Raw genomic sequence first — 21,506 nt, 5'->3', positions numbered from 1 at the left:
GGCCCGCTTTGGGAACATGCCCCCCTCCAACAGGTGTTTGCCAGTCCCCCTCCTCCATCTGCTTCTGTCCCACAACTTGTTGAAATGTCTCATTTGCAGACACCCCCTCCTGCTGTCTCCGCCCTTTGCTGCCATGTCATTGGGTCCAGGAAAGAGAAGCTGTAGAGGTGCTGGCCATTCCATCACAGGTGCCCAGGGGCACAGCCGGGACTTGGGAGAAGGTACCCACAGAGACACACCCATGTGTGAGTGTCTACCTCCCGACAAAGACGCCGTGGGCACCTCCGCTCCCTGTTGCTCTCTGCCGTCCCACCAATTTCCTGTCATCCTTTCCCCTGGAAACTGTTTCAGACGGTGAGCGGTGCCTGCTTGCAATAGTACTTTACATTCACCAATGGTCTGGCGGCTTTGCTCCTCCAGCTTCTCGACAGCTGTGTGAGCTCCTGTAACAAAGTGCCCCACCCTGGTGGCTCCAACAACAGAGATGGATTCTCACAGTCTGGAGGCCAGAAGTCTGAAATCCAGGTGTGGGAGGGGTCGGTTCCTTCTGGAGGCTCTGCCTGTCTCCCAGCTTCTCGTGGTGGCTGGAAACCCTTGCTGTTCCTTGGTTTGTGGCCATGTCGGTCCTGCCCTGTCCTTTTCCTCTTCTGTGTCCCTGTGTTCAAATCTCCCTCTTTTTCCTTTTAAGGATACCCCATCATTGGATGTAGGGTCCACCCGAAATTTAGGACTATCTCATGTCAAGATCCTCAACTTAATTATATCTGTAAAGACCCTATTTCTCAATAAGGCCACACGCACAGGTACCAAGGGTTAGGATGTGGACATCTTTTGGGGGGGACACCATTCAACCCACCACCTTGCTACTCCCTCCTGGGTTTATTTATCTTTCTCTTTCAGTTGTACATCCCACCGAGCCCTTTTGGCGAGAACTCATGGCCGGTCAGCTTCCCGAAGCTTCTCCTGACGAAAATGCCCTGTTTACCCAGACCTCACATCTGACTCCACGTTGGCACAGAGTAAAACATAAAGAAGAATGTAAGCTCTATTCACCCCATGAGAATGACTGTCCCAGCCTCTGTGCAGGACAAGCTCAGGACACTCCAAACCTGGACCTCACCTGAGTCCAGAGCTCCCCCCGCCTTCCCACATCTCTGGCAGCCCCCAGCCACCCTCTGCAGACATCAAGGCTCCCAGGATGTCCCAGGTCCCACATGAGGGCAACGGCACCCGTGATTACTCTGGGCTCTGCTCTCGGGCTGACAAGGATTTTGTCCTAACTGGCTGCCTTCCCTGCCTTCCTGGGACACCCCAGTTGCCTGCCCATCAGGCCATCGAGGGCAAGAGGTCTGGTCTGGGGTCTGGGCATGTTCTGCACCCAGCCTCTGACACACTGCCCCCACCACACCACATTCTCCATGTTCCCGTGTGTGTCTCCAGAAGCTTCTCTCCTCTCCACACAGGGTGGGTGCAGGGCTGGCATCGCAGCAGGTCCATATCCCGCTTGTTTCCACCCTCAAGGAATCCTGTGTCGTCACGTAGAGAGTTCTGCAGCCTCCTCCACCCCCAGATGGGACTGCAGCCTGGGAATCAATGCAGGAGCACACATGGGAGATGGGCCGGCAGGGCTTGGCTCTCCCGGGAAGTGGTTCCCAGCTGCCATCAGACTGTGGACTTTCTCCCTGCATGCAATCAGAGTTTTGTATATAATTGAAAGGGATTTCTGGAACCAGGTCCAGAGACTCTGTAGCATGGGTGAACTCCCCTCTGTGGGTTCCCTGCGCCCTGGCTCTAAGCTGCCTGTGACGGTCCCACGGAGGACAGCGTGAGTGCCAGGCCTGTCCCTTGGGGAGAAGGGCGGAGACGGCAGGGATCGGTTATGAGACAATCTGTCTGGATGCTGAGGTCTGCCTGGCTCCTTGGCTTTCTGGGACTGGCCACCAGAATGGTTGTGATGGCCAGAATATGTGTGTTTGTTCCTAAGCTGGGGATGTTTCGATCTGGGCACTGGGGACATGTGAGCCAGATGAGTCTGGGCTGTGGGGGCTGCCTTGGGCATCACAAGAGATTTAGCAGCACCCCTGGCCTCCAGCCAAGAGATGCTGGAAGAGCCCCAGAGTCTAACACCCAAAAATGTCTCCAGACCTGGCACAATGGCCCCGGGTTGAGACACGCTGGTCTGCATGGGAATCCAGCTGGCCTGTTGTGTTTCTCCCAGAAACTGCTGCAGGCCCAGCCGTGGGGATGGAAGAGTCTAGAAGTGGGGCCAAGATGCTGACGGCCACCCTGGCACCATTTCCCCAGTCCTGCGGCAGGGGGGTGAAGGTGGGGGTGGGGACAGGTCTAAACCCACCCACTTCCTTCTAAAGAAAGATAAAGGGGTCTGAGGGAGGGCCAGGGAGGAGAGCTACGCATCCATCCACGGTGAGGAAGCCAACTGACGGTCTGATACCTAAGACATATTTCCTGGGATCCCGGGGTCCTGGTCTGGCTCTTGTCACCCCAAACCTGTGCTCTCCTCCCCCCGCACCCGCAGACGCTGTGGCTGTTGTTCCTCACCCTCCCCTGTTTGGGGGACTCCATGCCTGTGACCACAGGTGACTCCTACCCCCATGCAACACCTGCCCTATCCCGGGACCCCTGTCCCTGACCCCGGGCCAGCTGACCCTCCAGGACTGGCCAAGAACGGGGAGGTGACCTGTGAGAAAGGCCTGGGAAGCACCCAGGCCGCGCAGGATGGCATGGCCTTATCCCTCACCCTTCACGTTGCCTCCCCAGCACCCGACCCTGAGAACGAGCTGGTGGGCATTGTCGGGGGTAACACCTGGAAAAGGTGCCCCACACCTGGAAAAATTCTCCCCCATGGTTGTGATCTGCGCCCCTCCCCTCAGCTCTGATGGGGTGAGGGCTGGATGCCCCGGAAGCAGAAGATGGAATGCGTGTGGGCTGGCACTTCCAACAGCTCTTGCTGTCCTGGGGCCAGAGGAACAGGGCTGTGGCTGGTCCAGCCTTGCGCTGGGGACAGGGGCTCCAGCTTCTCCCATTGTGTAGGCTGCTTTGAGACATTGCCCCCTCTCCTGCAGCCAAACTTCCTTAGCCATCCTTGCTTCCCCCCACTTGGTGAAAATGTAGACAAGCCCTGACCACATAAAACCAACCAACATTGGTAACCTTGGGGACACACTCAGAAAGAACCGGAATGCATTTCGACAATAGTGTGAGACGGCCCTCGGGGCGTGAGTTCCCTGGGAGGCTCAGGAGAAGAGCAGCAAGGTTGCTTGCCAAAATTTTAAACATAATCAGCAGAAGTGCAGCATTGTAATAACCATTTTCTAAAGCAATTTTCTAAGGAGACAGGGTTGGGGCGGGGGGGAGTAAAGAAAACCTCATCATGGTGGAAGAAGATGGTTGAAAGATAAAAGCACGGGATTGTTTAATAGCATCCTGTTCCACTTCTGCTAGTCAGCGTGGGTCTGGTTTTGTCACTGGGAACCCTGATTGACACAGAAAGAAGCAGAAGTGTCTATTCATAGACAGTGATTTTCCACGTCCAGAAAGTCTACCAACAGTTATTAGAACTAATCCGAGAGGCAAACCTGCTGGAGACAAAATGTACAGCAAGCGGTCACATTTCTCTCACCAGCCACAAAATGGACAGTGTCATGTTTAAAAGATGACACTTGCAACAGCCACAAAACTGTAAGGGCACGCAGGGGTAAAGTTAGCGAACGTTGGATAAGATCTTTATGTGAGAAATGTAAAGTGTAACGAAGTTCGTACAAGGTAGCCCGAATGAATGGAACAAGTGTACAATGATTATGGGCGAGAAAATGCAATGTTGGATTATTCTCCCTTAATTGATCTACAAATCCAATGCAGTTTTGATGACTAACTCAAGGGTTTCGCAGAGGTTGAAGAGCTGACCCTAAGACCTAGGAAAGAACAAATGACCAAGTCTAGCCAATACATTTTGAAGAGGAAGCATAAGGGGAGATTCCGGAATATGAAGATTCCATCAAAAAGCTGGAGTAACTGAGTCAAGGGCAGACAAGAGAAGGGGGTGGATGAGCGACCTGGAAACACGTTGGTGTTCACACGTAGAAACTGGGTCTTGTGTCTTGGTGGGAGATACCTCCTTTGCCCAGAGGGCTCCGGGGTTTCACTGCGTGTCCATGAACGTGTGTGTTATGCTGGGGTCCCACACAAGAAAGCTTCGAGCCTCTGGGTCCCTCAGTTGACCACCCCCCCACCAGGTCCATGGCCACATGTAGCCACCTCTGGACACCGAGGGGTCCAGCAGAGAAGCTCCACTTCCCGCTCAGCCTCTTCTCCATCTTATTCAGGTTATGGAACAGGCATATTATACAGACTCACAGCAAGTTAGTGAACTTGGCATACAAAGTATTAACATAGCAACTTTATCTTTTTTTGTCTCTTTTAATTCCTAAGCTAGGGACTCAGCCATCAGTCACTGCTTTCATTCCCAGACCCAGCACTCACGCCAGCCCAGGCAGCTGGTTACCCCTCAGTTTCCTTGGCTGGAAAAGGGGGGTAAGAGCTGTGTCTTTCCTGCATTGAAGTAAGTGGATTAATGAGTGATTGAGTGAATGGGTGGATGAGTGAACATCTCTGAGGGAACATGGACAAGTCAGATAACGGCTGGCTGGATGGAGGAGGGATGGATAGATGGACAGACGGGTGGATGGATGAATGGATGGATGGATAGAGGGATAGATGATGCAGGAGAGATGGATGGATGGAGGAAGGGAAGGAGTGAGGGAGGAATGGATGGATGGATGGACAGATGGATGAATGGACAGCTGGATAGAGGAGAGATGGATGGGTGGGTGGCCGAAGGGAGGGACGGACAGATCACAGTGGCTCAGTGGTCCCAGCTTGAGTATCATTTTGGGCTCAGAAACATCTGACGGAGCATTGTTGATAATTAGGTGGGACAAATATATCTGCAAGAATGTTTATCCCGACATTATTATCACAGCAAATAACTGGAAACTCCCGAGTGTCTGTCCCTGGAGAACTGGTTAAATAAGTGACCCGCAATTCATACAGCTGAATGCAGTGCAGAACCATTAAAAATGGTGAATTTCTCTGCAGAAGGGCAGTGGTGAAGGGACCTGTGTGCACAGCCCTCCCTTATGAATGTGTGTGTGAAAAGTGGGGAGGGAACCGTGGGTGGCCACATGGTTACTGCTAGTAGGGAATTATGGAGAATTTCTACTTTTAATTTTTGTTTTTTGTAGCCCGAATCTTTGACATTATTTTCATAATAATAATTTAAAAAACTACTAACCCTCTCCTGGGTATCTACCCAAAAAATCTGAAAACATCTACACATAAAGACACGCGTGCTCCAATGTGCATTGCAGCTTTGTTTACGGTGGCCAAGACATGGAAACAACCAAAATGTCCTTCGATAGATGAATGGATAAAGAAGTTGTGATATATACACACAATGGAATATTATTTGGCGGTAAGAAAAGATGATATAGGAACATTTGTGACAACATGGATGGATCTTGAGAGTATAATGCTAAGCGAAATAAGTCAGACAGAAAAAGCAGAGAACCATATGATTTCACTGATATGTGGTATATAAACCAAAAACAACAAAAGAACAAGACAAACAAATGAGAAACAAAAACTCATAGACACAGACAATAGTTTAGTGGTTACCAGAGGGTAAGGGGGGTGGGGGGTGAGAGATGAGGGTAAAGGGGATCAAATATATGGTGATGGAAAGAGAACTGACTGTGGGTGGTGAACGCACAATGGGATTTATAGATGATGTAATGCAGAATTGTACACCTGAAATCTATGTAATTTTACTAACAATAAATAAATAAATGTCACCCCAATAAATTAAAAAAAAAAAAGACAAAAAAAAACAAACTACTTTCATGTGGGTAGAAGAGAAAGTTTTCTGGTTTTTAAAGCTCCATCAAAGTGGGTTTTAAGCCACTCACAGAAGAGTTGTTTATAAGTGGCAGCATCTCAATGGCTCCATCAAGATGGCCTTAGGAAACTGTCCCCTTGCGCCAGGTAGGTGGCGGTCCTCATCATGCGGAAGGGTCTGCATGAGCAGCGGGGGGGGGGGCCCAGTGCATTGGGGCACTGGCAGCTGGAAGTGGAGGAACAGCAGATGGCACATGAGGCTGAGAAGAGGCGATCTCATGCAAAAGCGAGATTCTTTGTGGGGACTCCCAGAAACGCGTGGGGAGGACCTGCCATGTCGTGCCAAAGAATTGGGCCAAAGCCAGCAAGCTTGTGGTTACTTCTAATGTTGTTCATTTGTTCCCAAAGTCTGGGTTACAGTTGGGGCCCTGGAAGAAACAAGGTGGTCAAAGACTTTCTTCCTCCCTCCAGGTCCCACGGCCTCGGACTCTCTGTACCCTGAATTCTCAAACAGCGGCACCCGCGCTCGGTCTCTTGGGCCAATCTTTCACCCAACCTGGTGAAAAACGCCAGCCCTGGTGTTTGCAACACCCACCCTGGCAGCCACATCCTTTACCTAACGAATTCCGTAACCCGCATCCTGGCTGCAGGCCTGGCCTTGACCTCTCATTGGCCAGTCCCTCTGGCCTCGGTCCTGACGGCTGCATGACTCCCACCACGCAGCCCCAGCCCTCCTCTGATCCCATCACTGAGCTTTCATGGGGGTCCAGTCCTGACCCTATCAAGGCGACCAGGTATCCTGTCCCCAGGCCCGGTTGCTTAACAGCCAAAGCAGGACCAGCAGGGAGCAACGGTCTGAGGTTGGTCCCTCCTAGATAAGGGACCCCAGACCCCACGGTGGACAGACAGCAGGACACCAGGTGTTTCTCTCATGTAGCTGGCACTCATTCATGCCCCTGACATCAGTCCCCCTGCCGTGGTGTCTCTCTCAGGTGTGGACACACCAGGCCAGAGGCAGGAGGGTAACTGCCCACCGGCCTTGACTGAGTCTGTAAGAGGCGGGGCATCTGCCTGCCCTCTGGGCCACTCCTGGAGGCCGTTTCCCCTTGGCGAGCCCACGTCCCCCTTCTTCTCTCCCCAGAAGCTGGAAGCAAAGCTCTCTCCATCCCTCTGTCCTCACTGGAAGTGACTTTAGGTCAGTCCAGGTGTGCTGTATTCCCTGTCACCTTCCTCTGGTACTGAGGCACGGCGGACCCAGGTTCTGGCACCGACAATTGCAGAAGTGGCTCTGAGCTGGGTGCTCAGGGAACAAGGAGCCCTGAGCAGCTTCAGCCATGGCCTTCCTGCGTTGCTGTTGGGGACAGCAAGGCACAGCGTGTTCTTGACAATTAGGAGAGGGGCCCGAGGGCAGGCGTCGTGGAGGCCTGAGGGCTCCAGCGAAGGAGGAGGCGATCTGCGGTCTCAGAGTGGGGATACTGGGGTGGGGGCTGGTGGATGGGGAACCTCGGGACCCCTCCCCATGTGGGGAAGGGCCCCCTGGGCCCTATTGCAGTTAACCGCACCTACTGAGACTGGCCAGGCTGGCACTGTCTACATTGGCTGCAAGCGGGAGGAGGGAAGAGCTGGACCTGTCATGGGCTCCAGTGTGTCTGCTGCTCACACAGCAGGATTCAGGATAGCCAGGGTAAGCCCTGGGCCCTGAGTGCCTGGCGCCATGGCCAGCATGGGCCTCCCGGGCCTCAGTCACCCAGGTGGGCGATAAGAAATGTGGCCTCTGCTTTGCTGAAGTTCCACTCCTTCCATAAGGAAGTGAGGACCCCTCTCTAGAGACTGCATGAGCTGGGGTGGGGGGTGGTTCTGGTTGCTGAGAGCCCCTGTGGAGGCTGGGGGTAGAAGCGACATCCTCTCGGTGATGCCAACAGTGTCGCCACAGGCTCGAGGCCCTGGGGAGGTTGGTGACTTGTGTTCAAAGCTGGGAGGTAAGGAAAGGTGCCACCCTGGCTCCTGGTTCTGAGCGTTAGCTCAAAGTAGGGGTGCAGTCCAGCTTGCCTCTCCCAGGGGTAGTTGGCACTTCTGTGAGCTCCGGCCCTCAGTTTTCTCCCTTCCAACTCCTGCCCTGCCTGGGATCCATGTGGCTCAGGAACCCGAGAGAAGGGGTGGTGGGGGGGCGGTTGGGGGCGGGGGCGCTCTCTGACCCCAAACTGCCCTTCCTTCCCGCTCCACCCCCAGGGGAGGCTGACCAAGCTGCCTGCCCACTTCTTGTGGCCCAGAAATAAAAGGGACTCAGGAGACGGGGTCAGAAAGCCTTGGAGTCCTGGCAAGGTAAGGGTGCTACCCCTCAAGACACCAGCAGATGGCTCCCGGCCTCTCCATCCCTGAGTCCCAGCTCCCCTCTCTGCCCCTAGCGATGCTGTGGCTGCTGTTCCTGACCGTCTTCCTCTTGGGGAGCTCCATCGCTCGGACCCCAGGTGAGTCCTGACTCCAGGTGATCACCTCCATTCTGCAGAGACTCCTGTGACCCTGTCTCTAGGATCCAGCCCTTGGGTGGAGGGTTCGCTGCCCACCAGTGCACGGCCAGCTCCTTCTGCAGCTCTGGGAAGGCCCGAGGGTGGGCGGCAGGGCTGAGCACTGGGGGCCAGGCTGTGGTCTCCCCGACCCCTTATGTCGCCTCCCCAGCACCCGACCCTGAGAATGAGCTGGTGGGCATCGTCGGGGGCAACAGTGCCCCCCAAGGGAAGTGGCCGTGGCAGGTCAGCCTGAGGGTCTACGTTTATCACTGGGCCTTCTGGAAACACGTCTGCGGGGGCTCCCTCATCCACCCCCAGTGGGTGCTGACAGCTGCCCACTGCGTTTCCCGGTGAGTCCCTCTGGCTACTGTCCAGTTTGGGTGGGACGTGAGGGGGAGCCAGGAGGCGTGGAGACTCAAGGTGGGACTCTGCCTGGAATTGCTGGGCCCTGGCCCGAGCAGGACCCACCTCTCTGGCTTCCTTCTGACCCCAGGAAGGACGCCGACCCGTCAGCCTTCCGGATCTACGCCGGGAACGTGTATCTCTACGGGGTGAGGCACTACTCAACGTAAGCCGTGTCCTCGTGCACCCCAAATACGTCACTACCAATCTGGGCTCTGACCTGGCCCTGCTGCAGCTATCCAAAGCCGTGGACAACACTGCTTACGTCAGGCCGGTCCAGCTGCCCTCCGCCTCTCTTGACGTCACCCCAGAACACCAGTGCTGGGTGACTGGCTGGGGCACTATCAGCATGAACCGTATGTCTCTGGCGGGGTTACCAAAACCCGTGACCCTGAGGGCTCATGGTGGGTGGGTGGGTGGTCACAGCTTCCAGAAAGGGAAGAGTGGGGGTGCCCAAAACGGTGGCACCTCGGTGTCACCGTCCCACAGCCCTGTACGCTCCACGTGGGAGTTAGACAACTGAGGCCCGAGGTTCCACGACGTGCTGAGGGCGAGACTGAGCTCAGAACTCAGTACTATGGTGGGAAAATGCTTGTTCTTATTCTTCCTTGAGATACATTTGGAAAAAAACCAGAAAAACTCACCTCTCCGTTTCCTTTCTGGTCCTTCTAAGTAAAGACAGAACCTGTTGGTCAGGTCCTAGGAATTTAGAGGTAGATGGGGACCCCCTGCATCCTGGGGTCGCCTACAGCTGTGTCCCAGCAGGGGAGCTGAGGTTCAGATATGCCAGGGGAAGAGGCCCCTGTCCCCAAGACTGGGCCTGCTGGCGGGGTGGGCGGGCGAGGTCACGCTGTCAGACTGTGGTCTCTTCTCTTCCTCAGAGTCACTGCCTCCGCCCTACTGTCTGCAGCAGGTGAACGTGCAGGTGGTGGAAAACGAGGTCTGCAACCAGCAGTACCACAAGGCCTGCGGGCACTTCTTTGGCGACAGCAGGATTATCCAGAGTGACATGCTGTGCGCCGGAAGTGAGGGCCGGGACTCCTGCTACGTGAGTCCCATCCCGTGTCTGTCCCCACGTGGCCTTGGCTGCCCGTCAGCCATGCTCAGCTCCCCTCTCCTTCCTCAGGGTGACTCCGGTGGCCCTATGGTCTGCAGGGTGAGCGGCTCCTGGAGCTTGGTGGGAATAGTCAGCTGGGGCTACGGCTGTGCCCTGCGCAACGTTCCTGGGGTCTACACGCGCGTGGCGACCTACGTGCCCTGGATCACAGAGCAAATCGGGAGGTACCTCTGAGCGGCCTCTCTGGCGTCCACCTCGGTCAGCCCTGAGGAGCGGGCATCTTCCTCCTGACTACTTCAGCCTCTGCCCACTCTCCTTGCCTCCAGCCCCACCTCCCCTTCTGGCCTTTTCAGCATCCAGGACTCCTTGACCGCTGGGGGATGCAGCAGGAAGATGCTGGGGAAGTGACAGGGGGCGAGGCCCCGGAAGCCCGAGATTGCCTCCCTGTACCGTGTGCACCTGATTAAAGAGCTTGAAGAGTGACCAGAGTGGGACCAGTCTTTGTGGGATGGGCTGACCATGGGCCATGTGGCTTTCTGGAGGGAGGGGGTCGCCAAGCCGGATATGCAGAGTGCTGAGCTGGGGCCAGTGCCCTTCTGGGGCGTGGAAGGAGAGAGGAAGGACTGAGTGGCAGCTCCACTCCGGGGCCACAGCCCCTTGCTCTGTCCTCTGGTACCAGAGTTCACCATGCGATGCTGTAGGTGGTTCCAAAGGCAATTTATCTAAGTCCCAAGATGAAACCAACCCATCCCTCCATCCTTCCAGCCATTCATCCATCCTTCTCCGTGAGGCAGGGTCTATTCTCTAAGTGAACCAGTTGCCATGGGAAAAAGGGTTCATGACACGTCACTGAAGCACTCACCTCCAAATACCTCCGTGGCTGGAGGGACAGAGGGGGGTGACTGCCAATGTGGACAGGAACCCTCCTATTTCGGGGGGATAGAAAAACCCCAGAGCCAGATGGCCCCATGGTTTCACAGCACTGTGAATGTTCTAAGTGACACTGAATTGTACACTTACAATGAAGACAGTAGAAAATTTTATGTTATGTGTATTTTACCATATGTACCAAAAAAAAAAAAAAAGTCCTTGGCACACGTTGGCTGCATTTAAAGGGCAGCCCTGGCCAGAGTCAACAGGGGAGCCGTTCCAGGGTTAGGCGGCTCCTGGAACAGCCTGGAACCTCCCAGCCCTCCTCCTCCATATCTGCTTTGCACCTGGACTAGGCAGATACATTAGGTGACACGTAGCCTGGGATTCTGGCCTCAGTTCCCACCCAGTTCCCTGAGAGCTGACCCTATGGCCTGCCCTCTCTCAGGCAGTTTGTCCCTGAGCCTGCTGAAGAGAGGGAGGCCGGGCTGGGAGCCCCTCCAGCCAGAGCCCAGGTCTCAGGCATCACGAGGTCCTGGTGAGAGGAGGAGCAGGAGAGAGCTGCCCAGGGGGAACAGTCTCCAGGGGAGGAAGCGAGGGGTGCCTGGGGCAGTGGCTCCTGCTCGAGCCACTTCCTGGTGAAGGGGGCAGGGCTCAGGCCTGATGGGAGCTAAACCCAGACCAGGGGAGATTTCCCCAGCTCCCCAGGGGTGTGGAGCCAAGTGAGGAGTCGGGACTGGAGGGTGTCATCCTGGGCTGGACGGGATCTCAGCCTAGGGCCTTGACCAGACAGGGCTCTCAGCCAGCGGCAGGGCCCATGTGACAGGGTGAGGCTGACCTTATCTGCAGCCTGGACGGGCAGTGAGGGAATGAAGAGCGTTCTAGGCACATCAAAATTCAAGCAATCACGGTGGCTGGCTGCCAGTATCAGAAAACCCCAGGCCCCCAAAATCCATCCATCTGCTTGACCTGCACACCCTGACATCCCTGTGTCAGCTTCCGGTTCTCCAGGAGTCCGTGGCTTCCTTCCCCGCCCCATGCCTCCAGGACCTCCAGAGGACAGGGACCAGGTGGGAGGCAGAGGGAGAAGATCCAGGTGCAGCTCCAACTCAGGTGACATTACACCAGAGTCAAATGGCACAAAGGTGCAAGGAGAACCTGGAGTCCCCGCTGGGCCCTTGGCAGATGTCTCTCCCAGTTTGGGGGGGGTCTTTGGAGGGCAGGAGGGGCAGGCCTCCACTTTCCCACCTGCCCTGGCCTATTGCAGTTATTCCTGGGACTGGGGTGATGGAACCTCCACCAGGAGAGGTCACAGGGATGGAGCCAGCTCTGAGCCTACGTGTGGGGTGGCAGCCAGGTTCGTGCTTTCTCTAGCATCCCTGGTCTTTCTAGCAGGGGAGACCCCAGCGAGGGCACTGAGGAGACCCCAGTGTGGGCAGCCAGAGCACTTCCTAGCTGTGGCCACAGCTGTGGGAAAAGGCTTGGAAGGGCCATTCCTGCTGCCCTGGTTGCTGGGGCTCCAACCCCGTCTGCCCTTCTCAACCGGCAGATGTGGCTCCCTCTACAGCTCCTTGCCCTTCTCCTCCTGGGAGAAAGGGTAAATCCCGAGGCCAAGGTGTCTGGCTGCCTTGGCCCCCTCCTGCTGGGCACAGTCCATGGCCCCTCTGAGGTGGGGACCCAAGGGTTTGGCCACACCCCTCCCCCACTCCAAGGTCCGTCCTGGGTCCTCAAATCATTCTAGCTCCTTTCTGCCCAGCTCTGTCCCCCCAGGAGACAGGTCTGCAGGGATCACATCTAATGCAATCTGTTCTTGGAGTTTTGTAATGTCCCACGCGTGTGCCCTTTTATAACTTTCAAAGTCCTTCACCCTGTGCCAACTCAGAGGGAACCCACGACCCAGAGCTAGAAACTGAGGCAACCTAACACCGCGCTACAGGCCAGAAACCAGACTCAAGGCTTTCCCGTGTTTCGTGTATGTCAACTCGCTCATGGGAGGGAAATCACACCTATTAGGGAAAGTTAGCTTCATTCTCCAGCCCAGGAGCCACCGGTCACGCACGGGGCCACTTACATCGAAATTCATTAACATTAAATAAGATTAAAAATTTAGTGCCTCAGTTGCACAAGTCCATTTCAAGTCTTCAATGGCCGCACGAGGCCAGTGGCTACTGCCCTGAACAGCAGGCACAGAGGACACCCCCTCATCAGAGAAAGTTCCCCTGGGCAGCACTGTTTGGGATACACTCTAGAGGTGGGGGTGGGAGGACAGGCTCCCTTTCCAGGCCCCACCCCCGGGCCCATTTTCCGAGTGGGGCCTTGCTGGGATGGCCCCGTGACCCTCTCTCTGGCCATCCCCTCTGGTCTCTCTACCCACGAGCGGCTTCAGTCAGAGGCCCACATCGTTGGGGGCACGGTGGCGTCCCCCCCGGCAGTGGCCTTGCAGGTCAGCCTCAGAGAGTAGGGCCAGCAGGTATATGGAGGCAGCCATCCGTGGGAGCAGATGACCGCCCACGGCATCTCCAGCTGAGACCTGCTTCCCACACTCAGGGAGGCTGTGGGCTGTGAAATTCCCAGGGCTGCTACATGCGAAAGAGAATGGGTACCCCTGGCAAAGCCCCAAACCCCACAGGACTCATTGGCCTTTACCACCCCAGCGGGTGGCTCAAGTTCCTAAGGGCTGAGGTCACTCCAGCACCTAGTTCTCGCCTCAGGAATTTGTCTCAGACACTGGCCATTGTCTTCAAACCAGGAAAGAAAATGAATTTTAATTACTTGATAATACTTAGAAGGAGGAATATCTTTCCAAAAATTTTTATGGTGGTTCAATATGCATAACAAAACTTACCCTCCCAACCATTTTTAAGTGTATGGTTCAGTGGTATTAAATATATTCACACTGTTTTGCAACCATGGGGATGGATATCCCCAGAACTCTTTTCATTTTGTAAAAACTGAAGCTCTATATCCATTAAACATTTACTCCCCATTCTTCCCTCCCCCAGGCACCACTCTACTTCCTGTCTCTGTGAATTTGATGACTCTAGGGAAACTCACACAAGTGGAATCACACAGTACTGTCCTCAAGGTTTATCCACGTTGGAGCAGGTGGCAGAATTTCCTTCCTTTTTTACGGCTGAATTGTATTCCATTGTATGGATGGACCATAGTTTGCCTATTTAGCTGTCAGTGGACACTTAGGTTGCTTCCACCTTTTGACTCTTAGGGACAAAGTTGCTATAAACATTGTGCACATGAAAGTAGAAAAATTTTAAAGAGCAAAAAGCTCTTTGAGAGAACGATCCAAGATGGCGAAGTAGATACACGCTGTGAACATATATTCAAATTACAACTAAATCATAGAACAATCAACCTGGAGAACCATCTGAAGTCTAGCTGAACAGAAGTTTTATAACTAAGAACATAAAGAAGAGGCCACGTTGAGACCAGTAGGAGGGTCAGAGATGTGAAACAGGCTGACCCCAACTGTCCATGTGGCGGATGAAAATTGGGGGGGATTTCTCGGCCATGGAGGTTCCCCACGGAGGAGCAAGGAACCCCAGCCTCACACCAGGCTCCCCATACTGGAATGCTGGGAAAGGAGCCCCCAGAACATCTGGCTGTGAAAAACAGTAGTGATTCAGACCATCCAGGTGGGACAGAAGGATGCAGGAAACCCAGACATTCTCTTAAAGAACTGACGCAGGAACTGACCCTGGACTCCGGTGGAGGGACGGTGACTCTGGGGACTGTCACTCGGGGAGTCACGCAGGGTCTCTGGTCCCGTTCCCCACATCAGAACGCAGGACATGGTGAGGCCAAACAGGAACACCCACGGAGCCATAGATAGGGGAGTCAGACCACTATACTCTCGCTGGCGGCTGGGCTGGAGATAGAGGACGCAGGAGCCACACAATCTGCAACCTGCCGTCTGCTTCTCTGCCAACCAACCTCACTTGCCAACTGCAATCCACCTCTCCGCAATCCACAATCCACAATCCGCGCTTGCTAGCTCAGCCACGGCAGTTATATCAGTGGCCAATGGCTAACCGGTAACAGCTGATGGCCAACTAGTCACAGCTGATGGCCATCCACTACCTGAGCCAGCACCTTTCCACGTGAGGCCGAGAGCCTGGAACCTGCTCTCTGGGACTCTGTCCCCACAGGACACTGGAGTCATATGTGCAGAGACTGAGTTCTCTTGGGGGTGAGGACTGGCGGGGCAGTCCCCATTCTCCCTGTGTGGAGGCCTCCTCCGTGCAGCCGGCAGGCGGGCACCGTCTTTCCTGTGTTGAGCCCGCCCCCTACACTGACGGCCAAATCTGAATCTGATTGGCCTGGTCAGCTCCGCAGCTTTATGGGCCACTGAACCTTACGGGAGCTGTCAATCCACGGCAGGAGGCAGCAGGCCTCGGTGTGTCCTGGCTTTTTGCAGAGCTACTCCAGGCCCAGTACTGGAGGCAGCCATCTACAGTTTGCAGCATGGACTCTCCCCTACACCTCCAAGTCTAGGACAAGCAGCAACAAACTGTGGATTGCTTTGAAGCTCCTACCAGGTGGTCCCCCACCAGTCACAGGCAGTGGCTGACCTGGGCCTGCACTGGAGCCCCTCCCAGCAGGCCCCAGAACCAACATACTTGGAGGTTGGCTTCAGACCGCAGCAAAGTACTGCGGCATTAGCCCACACAAAGGATGGTCTCAACAGGCACCAGAGTCCGCTGGGGAGAATCCCCCCAGGTGGTAAGCCCCTGTGAGCGGCATAGCACCCTATGAGCTGTGGATGTGGCCTAACCCCACAGCCAGTCAGCCTAAGGGTCATTCCCACCCATTGATGTGCCAATAGCAATCCAGGCTCAAATATAACAGGAGGGCACACACAACCCATATAAGGGACATCCCGGCTCAGGTGAGCAGGGAGACTGTGCCAGGACCCCACAGTGTACCTACTACATAAGGTTACCCAGCAGGAGACATGGCAGATCCACCTATTATATAGAAACAAACAGAGAGGCAGCCAAAATGAAGAGACAAAGAAATATGTCCCAAATGAAAGAACAGGAGAAAACTCCAAGGGGGAAAAAAAAAAACTGAGCAAAATGGAGGCAAGCAACTTACCAGAGACAGACTTCAAAACACTGGTTATAAGGATGCTAAAAGAACTTAGAGAGAACTTCAACAAAGAGATAGCAAGCATAAAAAATGACATAGAACCCATGAAACAGAATCAGTCAGAAGTGAAGCATACAATAACTGAAATGAAGACTGCACTAGAAGGAATCACCAGCAGACTAGATGAAGCAGAGGATCGAATCAACGATTTGGAAGACAAAGTAGCAAAAAACACCCAGTCAGAACAGCAGAAGGAAAAAGAATTAAAAACAAAACAAAACAAACCTAAAAACTGAGGATAGGTTAAGAGACCTCTGGCCTTGCCTGGTTCCTGCTTCCCTGAGGGCATCTTTTGCTGGGTGACCAGCTGGGAAGACATCAGGCAGAACTGATGGGTGAGGGGCTGGGGGTTGGGGCTGGAGCAGAAGGTGCTTCCAGGATACATGAGTCACCCCAGCCTTCTGTCTGCCCCTTACTCCACCTCCACAGGCCTGGCCTAGCGTTGTCCTTCTTGGGACAGGCACCTGCCTCCCTGTCCCCATGATATGAACTGCCCCACCCCAGGGAGGGAACCCATCAGGCCCCTGCTGCTTTTGGCTGGTTCCCAGAGAGCAGGCCAAACATGCAGCTTTATTGTGGTATAACTTAAATATGCACATAATTAAATGTCACCAATGTTAATCCCTCCGTTCGAGTTGGACAAATACATACAGTCACATAACCACCACTAGTCAAATTATACAACATTCCGTCATCCCTTTGCAGTTAATCCCCGCCCCGCACCCCAGCTGGGGAGGGCACAGGAAAGACCCAGGAGTGAGGGAGGGAGCATGGAGGAGAAGCTGAGGGCCAGGTTCCACGGGCAGGCCCCACCTGTTCCTTCTGCACACCTCGAAGGAAGGGCTTATCACCTCTATTTGCCCCACGTGGACCCTACAGCCCAGGCAGTGAGTGGCCGGTCAGGGGCACACAGTCAGATCACAGCAGGGAAGTCCCGACACCGGGCGTCCTGGCTGCAAACCTGAGGCTTTTCTCCTCACCCGGGGAAGGATGATGGTCAGTGCTATTCCATCCAGGAAGCCCTCCCTAGTTCCTATGGGTACACGGCCCCTCTCCTGCCCTCTGGGGGCCCGGTCTTGGGGCTTCCTCAGGAGGGTTCCAGCTCAAAGCCCAGACTGAACCCGGCACAGACAGCTTAGGCCCCGTGACAAGACTCTCCCCTGTGTCCCTGTCCCCACACCCGACCCTGGGTCCCAAGGTCTCCGCCGCAGATCACATGAGCACAGCACAGGCTGTAGGCCCAGAGCAGACTTTCCTAACCGTCCTCTGTCTGGTCAGGGCCAGATGACCGAGCTGATTAGGGGCCTCCGGGAAGGCATGGGACTTTCCTGCCCCCCACCTCCAGCTCCAAACCAGACGCTGAGTGGGAGGCTCTCGCTAGGTCACGGATACTCGTAGGTGGGGGGAAACTGAGGCACAGGGTGTTTGCCTGGGATCCACCAGGACACAGCTTCTCAGGGCACAGACTTAACGCTTTCCCTGCAGCACGTGGCCCAGGGCCTCGGCTCAGGTGTGTGTGGCACGTTTGACCTGATGATGAATGGGTGACAGTGGCACCGCTGCTGTGTGGGGCCTGTGCTGAACCCAGGATAGGCACACACCCAGGAAGGTGCCCCTGGAGGAAGGGGGCCCGCCCCCATCAGTCCAGCTCAGGGGACCGGGGTCCCAGCACCCTTCCCAGGCACCAGGAGGCCTGATGGCACCCAGTGCTGGGGCGACGGGGCGGGTCTGAAGGACCCAAGGTCCTCTGCCTCCTGCACCCCACGTGACTTCTCCAGGTCCCCACAGGAGATTTCAGGGCCCTCACGTGTCTCAACTCAATTCACCCCCAGCTTGGGAACCCCAACTCCCCATCTGTACCCCGTCGTGCAGCTCCCTGCAGGTCCCTCTTCACCTTCAAGGTTCCAGGCCTGCTCTCCCAGCAAGAAACTCCAAACACCATCGATGTGGTCCCCTCAACCACTGTGACATATATGGACTCATTTCTGTCCCCATTTGACAGGAGAGCAAACAGGCACAGGGAGGGGCGTTCTGTCCTGGAGTGCTCCCCTCTCCTGGCCCTGGGGGGGTCTCCTGCAGCCCGGCGAGCATGGGCCTGCGGGCCTGCATGGCAGCCCCCCAGGAGGACCCCTGCAGCACAGGGAGGGCTGCCCCTTCACAGCCCCGCTGGCCAGCGGAAGGCCAGCTTGACCCTCCCTGATAAGCCAACACTCACTTTTGTCTGTCACTTGCCACTGAGCTGAGCTGGCTGAGTTTCTCCAGATCTGGGGCCAGATAAAGATCCCCTCCCCACTCCCCTTGTCCTCACATCCCCTCTGGTCTGCAGGTCTCAACCGCGGGCCTCCGCCTGGCCACCGTCCTTCCTTCCACCAGCCCTACCCACAGGAGCCATGGGGCATCTCACCCGTCAGTGTCCCCCCAGCATGACCTGCACCTAGAAAAGTCTAGATGTGCTTATCAGGATAGCCGTGCAGGGAGGTCGCCCTAACGACCATAGCGGCAACCCCGAGAAGGTGGGACGGGCGCAAGGGAGGAAGGAGGGAGGGGTCCAGTCCATCTGTCTTTCACGCTTGCTGTACGATGGACCTGGGTTACGGCTGCGGTAAAATAAAGATGAAGGGAAACCCACCGTGGTTTCCACAGCACGAAAGCGCAGGAAGAGTGGGGGCAGAGACCCTTCCCACTAGGACCCCCAAAGACTGCACCATGGCCAGCCGAGCTGCGGGCTATGGGAATCTGTGCTCAGGAGACAACCTGAAATGCACAGCAGACTGACTCAGAAAACCACCCGGTTGTTGCCGTGAGCAGTGACGGGGAAACGTGCACAATGGCTGCCACATCCAAGAGGGTGGAATCCTCGGACGTGGGGCCTGGGGACACTGTCCCTGATATTGAAGGTGGACAGCTGTCCCCTGTCTTGCCATGGGCGAGGGCCCTAATTGTGAAGGGGACTCCTGAATCAAAACTGATAAAAATGATAATTAAAAACTTACTGAGAGGCCCCCCGCCTACCAGAATGGTGGATTGCACGCGACGTGGCACCAACCCCGTTGCTAAACACATCTGGCATCTAGGAAATGCACCGTGGGTGGGATTCGTGCCTCAGCAGCCCCTCACTGGCACACGCCGCAGACATTCGGGCTGTGTGCACAGCAATGGCTGGGCCACCTGGTCCTAAGACCTCGACTGGGGACACCCCAAGTCTCCCGTGGCAGCCTGGACACTTTTCTCCACCTGGGAGCTGACACTGCTGTGAGAAATGGGGACCTCGCTACACACAGCCTGGGGAGACTGTAACAAGATGGAGTTGAGTGAAACGCTGGGCTCAAAGTGCTACCATCCATCAGGTGCAGAAATGGGAAAATGAGGCAGACACACTATTTCCACGTGCACGTGCCTGTGTGGCCTGACAGAGGCCCAGGACAGTGCTGTGGAGGGAGGAGGGGAGGGGGCCGCGTGGTGGGAGGGACACGGGGTGTGGGCAACGAGGCTGTGTATCGTGACCCCGCTGCTGGGCACCTGGGCACCCCTAGAATCATCTTTTAATTGGACTGTGTTGATCTCTGTGTCCCAAGTACATGTGGCCGCTCACCAAGGAGACACAGCCCCGGGCACCAGGCCCTGGGGAGGGGGCCATCCTCATAGCAACACCTGGTGCTCGGGCCGGGGGCCCCAAGTGCCAGGGGCTGTGCCCGGCTGCCCTGGACGCCCTTCCCTGTGCCTCAGTGATGCCCACGATGACACGCACGGCCCCAGCCACGTGTGTTTTCCAAGCTATTTAATGACGGTCAGTGTCTGCACTGGAGCGGCAGGGCTCAGGGCCGGGGACAGGGAAGGTGAGAGAAGGTCACCACGTGGGCAGGAAGCAGTGGTGTGGGGACAGGAGGGGGCTGGCTTCTCCGCAGACCCAGGCGGCAGCCTAGGGACAGGCTCAGGGCTCCTCGGGGACATACTGACGGATCCAGTCCAGGTAGTAGGTGACACGGGTGTAGACACCGGGTCTGTTGGGTTGGGCACAGCCATCGCCCCAGCTGACCACGCCCGCCTGCAGCCAGGTGCCGTTGACCTTGCAAACCAGGGGTCCTCCAGAGTCGCCCTAGGGAGGAGAGGGGTCAGCAGTGGCTCTCGAGGCCAGGGCTGCTGGGGACTCTGGGGAGGACATGGGCCCACCTGGCAGGAATCCTTCTTCCTACTTCCTGCACACATCATGTCATCACGGATAATCTGGATGTTGTCCCCCGTGTACAGGCCAACGTGGTAGTTTGTGTCACAAATGCTGTTTTCTACAATGGGGACCTTCACCTGCTTCAGAGGGAACGGCGGTGGGAGACTTACTGTGGGGTGAGAGGAGAGCACGCAGCGTCGGGGGGAGGCCGTTGCTGCCCTCAGCCGGCTGTCAGGATACCATCCCCCGTGGGAACCCCAGAGCTGGGTCCTGGGTGTTCCTGGTCCCAGCTCCCCCGAGCACTCTGGCTGTGCCTGACGCCTGCTTACCTCCCTGGGACACATCACCCCAGCCTGTTACCCAGCACGGGGTCCCCGAGGGGAAGGTCTCCGAGGCAGAGGGCAGAGTGATTGTGTGGACGTGGCTGCAGATGTCCACAGGGTCCACGAGCTCCAGCAGGGCGATGTCTGCCCCAGTCTCAGGTGTGTAGTAGTTGGGGTGCGCAAGGATCCGGCTGATGGGCAGCAGCTTGTCGTGGTAATAGAGGTGCTGCTCCCGCAGCTGCACCCTCAGGAATCTGGGATCTACAATGTTCCTGGAGAGAAGGGGCACCTACTCAGGGGGCTGAGCAGCCTCCTGGACACCCGGCAGCGTGGGTGGAGCCCCAGGCCCGCCCCCACCCACCAGGCCCTGGACACTCACGGTCCAACGCAGTGTGCGGCGGTCAGCACCCACTGGGGGTGGATGAGGGAGCCCCCACAGACGTGTATCCAGTACGTATAACTGATTCTCAGGCTCACCTGCCACGGCCACTTGCTCTCAGGGGCCACCTGCCCCCCAACGATGCCCACTCGCTCCAGGGCCTGGCCTGGGGCTGGGGCAAGAAGCAACCTCAGAACAGGGCACAGCCTGGCCCCAGTGCACACACAACTCTGGGCTTCTGGGAACCCACCCACCAATCGTGGGGCCTGTGCGATGTGGGGTGAGGGGCAGGGACAGGGCCAGTCGTGGTCAGGACTCACCAGGGGCCGCGTGGACAAGGCTCAGCAGGAGGGGCAGCGCCAGCAGCAGCAGATTCAGCATCTGGAAGGAGCGAGAGGCCCACATGACTGGCTGGGGGCGGGGCCAGGCCGGGGTCTGCAGGGGGTGGGGTGCAGATGGAGTGGGGACCCCAGGATCAGGGCTCAGTCCAGGCCGGGGCCTGAGGTCTTGCTGCTCCAGATGTGAGGGTCACCTGCTTGCTGCACAGTGACACCCCGGTGTGCGGGCCTGGTTAGGGTGCTTACCTTGGCTGGTCCCTGGTGCCATTGCCCAGCCCGTTCTCCCCTCCCCATTTATCCTCCCAGACCAGGACGGGGTCAGAGGAGGGGCGCTCCCTCCTCCAATCCAGAGCGGAGGAAATGGGTGATTCAGGCCCAGGGCCCCC

At 56.4% G+C, this 21,506-nt stretch overlaps 2 protein-coding genes across 2 annotated transcripts; one reads left to right on the top strand and one right to left on the bottom strand.

Moving 5' to 3' along the window:
• Positions 1–6,896: 6,896 nt before the first annotated feature.
• Positions 6,897–10,360, top strand: LOC117019649 (serine protease 29-like). Its single transcript, XM_033101660.1, is given in 9 exon segments — positions 6,897–7,108; positions 8,143–8,235; positions 8,319–8,381; positions 8,590–8,770; positions 8,914–8,966; positions 8,969–9,178; positions 9,704–9,870; positions 9,949–10,103; positions 10,233–10,360. Coding segments are annotated over 7 exon segments (882 nt in total). The 5' UTR covers positions 6,897–7,108; positions 8,143–8,235; positions 8,319–8,320; the 3' UTR covers positions 10,288–10,360.
• Positions 10,361–19,676: 9,316 nt separating this feature from the next.
• On the bottom strand, positions 19,677–21,506 carry LOC117019883 (tryptase beta-2-like). Its single transcript, XM_033102119.1, has 6 exons — positions 21,367–21,506; positions 21,103–21,163; positions 20,783–20,954; positions 20,410–20,675; positions 20,086–20,249; positions 19,677–20,011 (listed from the first exon to the last, which is right to left on the bottom strand). The coding sequence occupies exons 1-6, from the start codon at positions 21,412–21,414 to the stop codon at positions 19,847–19,849; spliced, it is 876 nt and encodes a 291-aa protein (XP_032958010.1). The 5' UTR covers positions 21,415–21,506; the 3' UTR covers positions 19,677–19,846.

This window comes from Rhinolophus ferrumequinum (assembly GCF_004115265.2).
Source record: "Rhinolophus ferrumequinum isolate MPI-CBG mRhiFer1 chromosome 15 unlocalized genomic scaffold, mRhiFer1_v1.p scaffold_54_arrow_ctg1_1, whole genome shotgun sequence".
In the NCBI taxonomy this organism is placed as follows: domain Eukaryota; kingdom Metazoa; phylum Chordata; class Mammalia; order Chiroptera; family Rhinolophidae; genus Rhinolophus; species Rhinolophus ferrumequinum.
The sequence above is the reverse complement of the archived record's forward strand: the minus strand, read 5'-3'. Positions and strand labels throughout refer to the sequence as shown.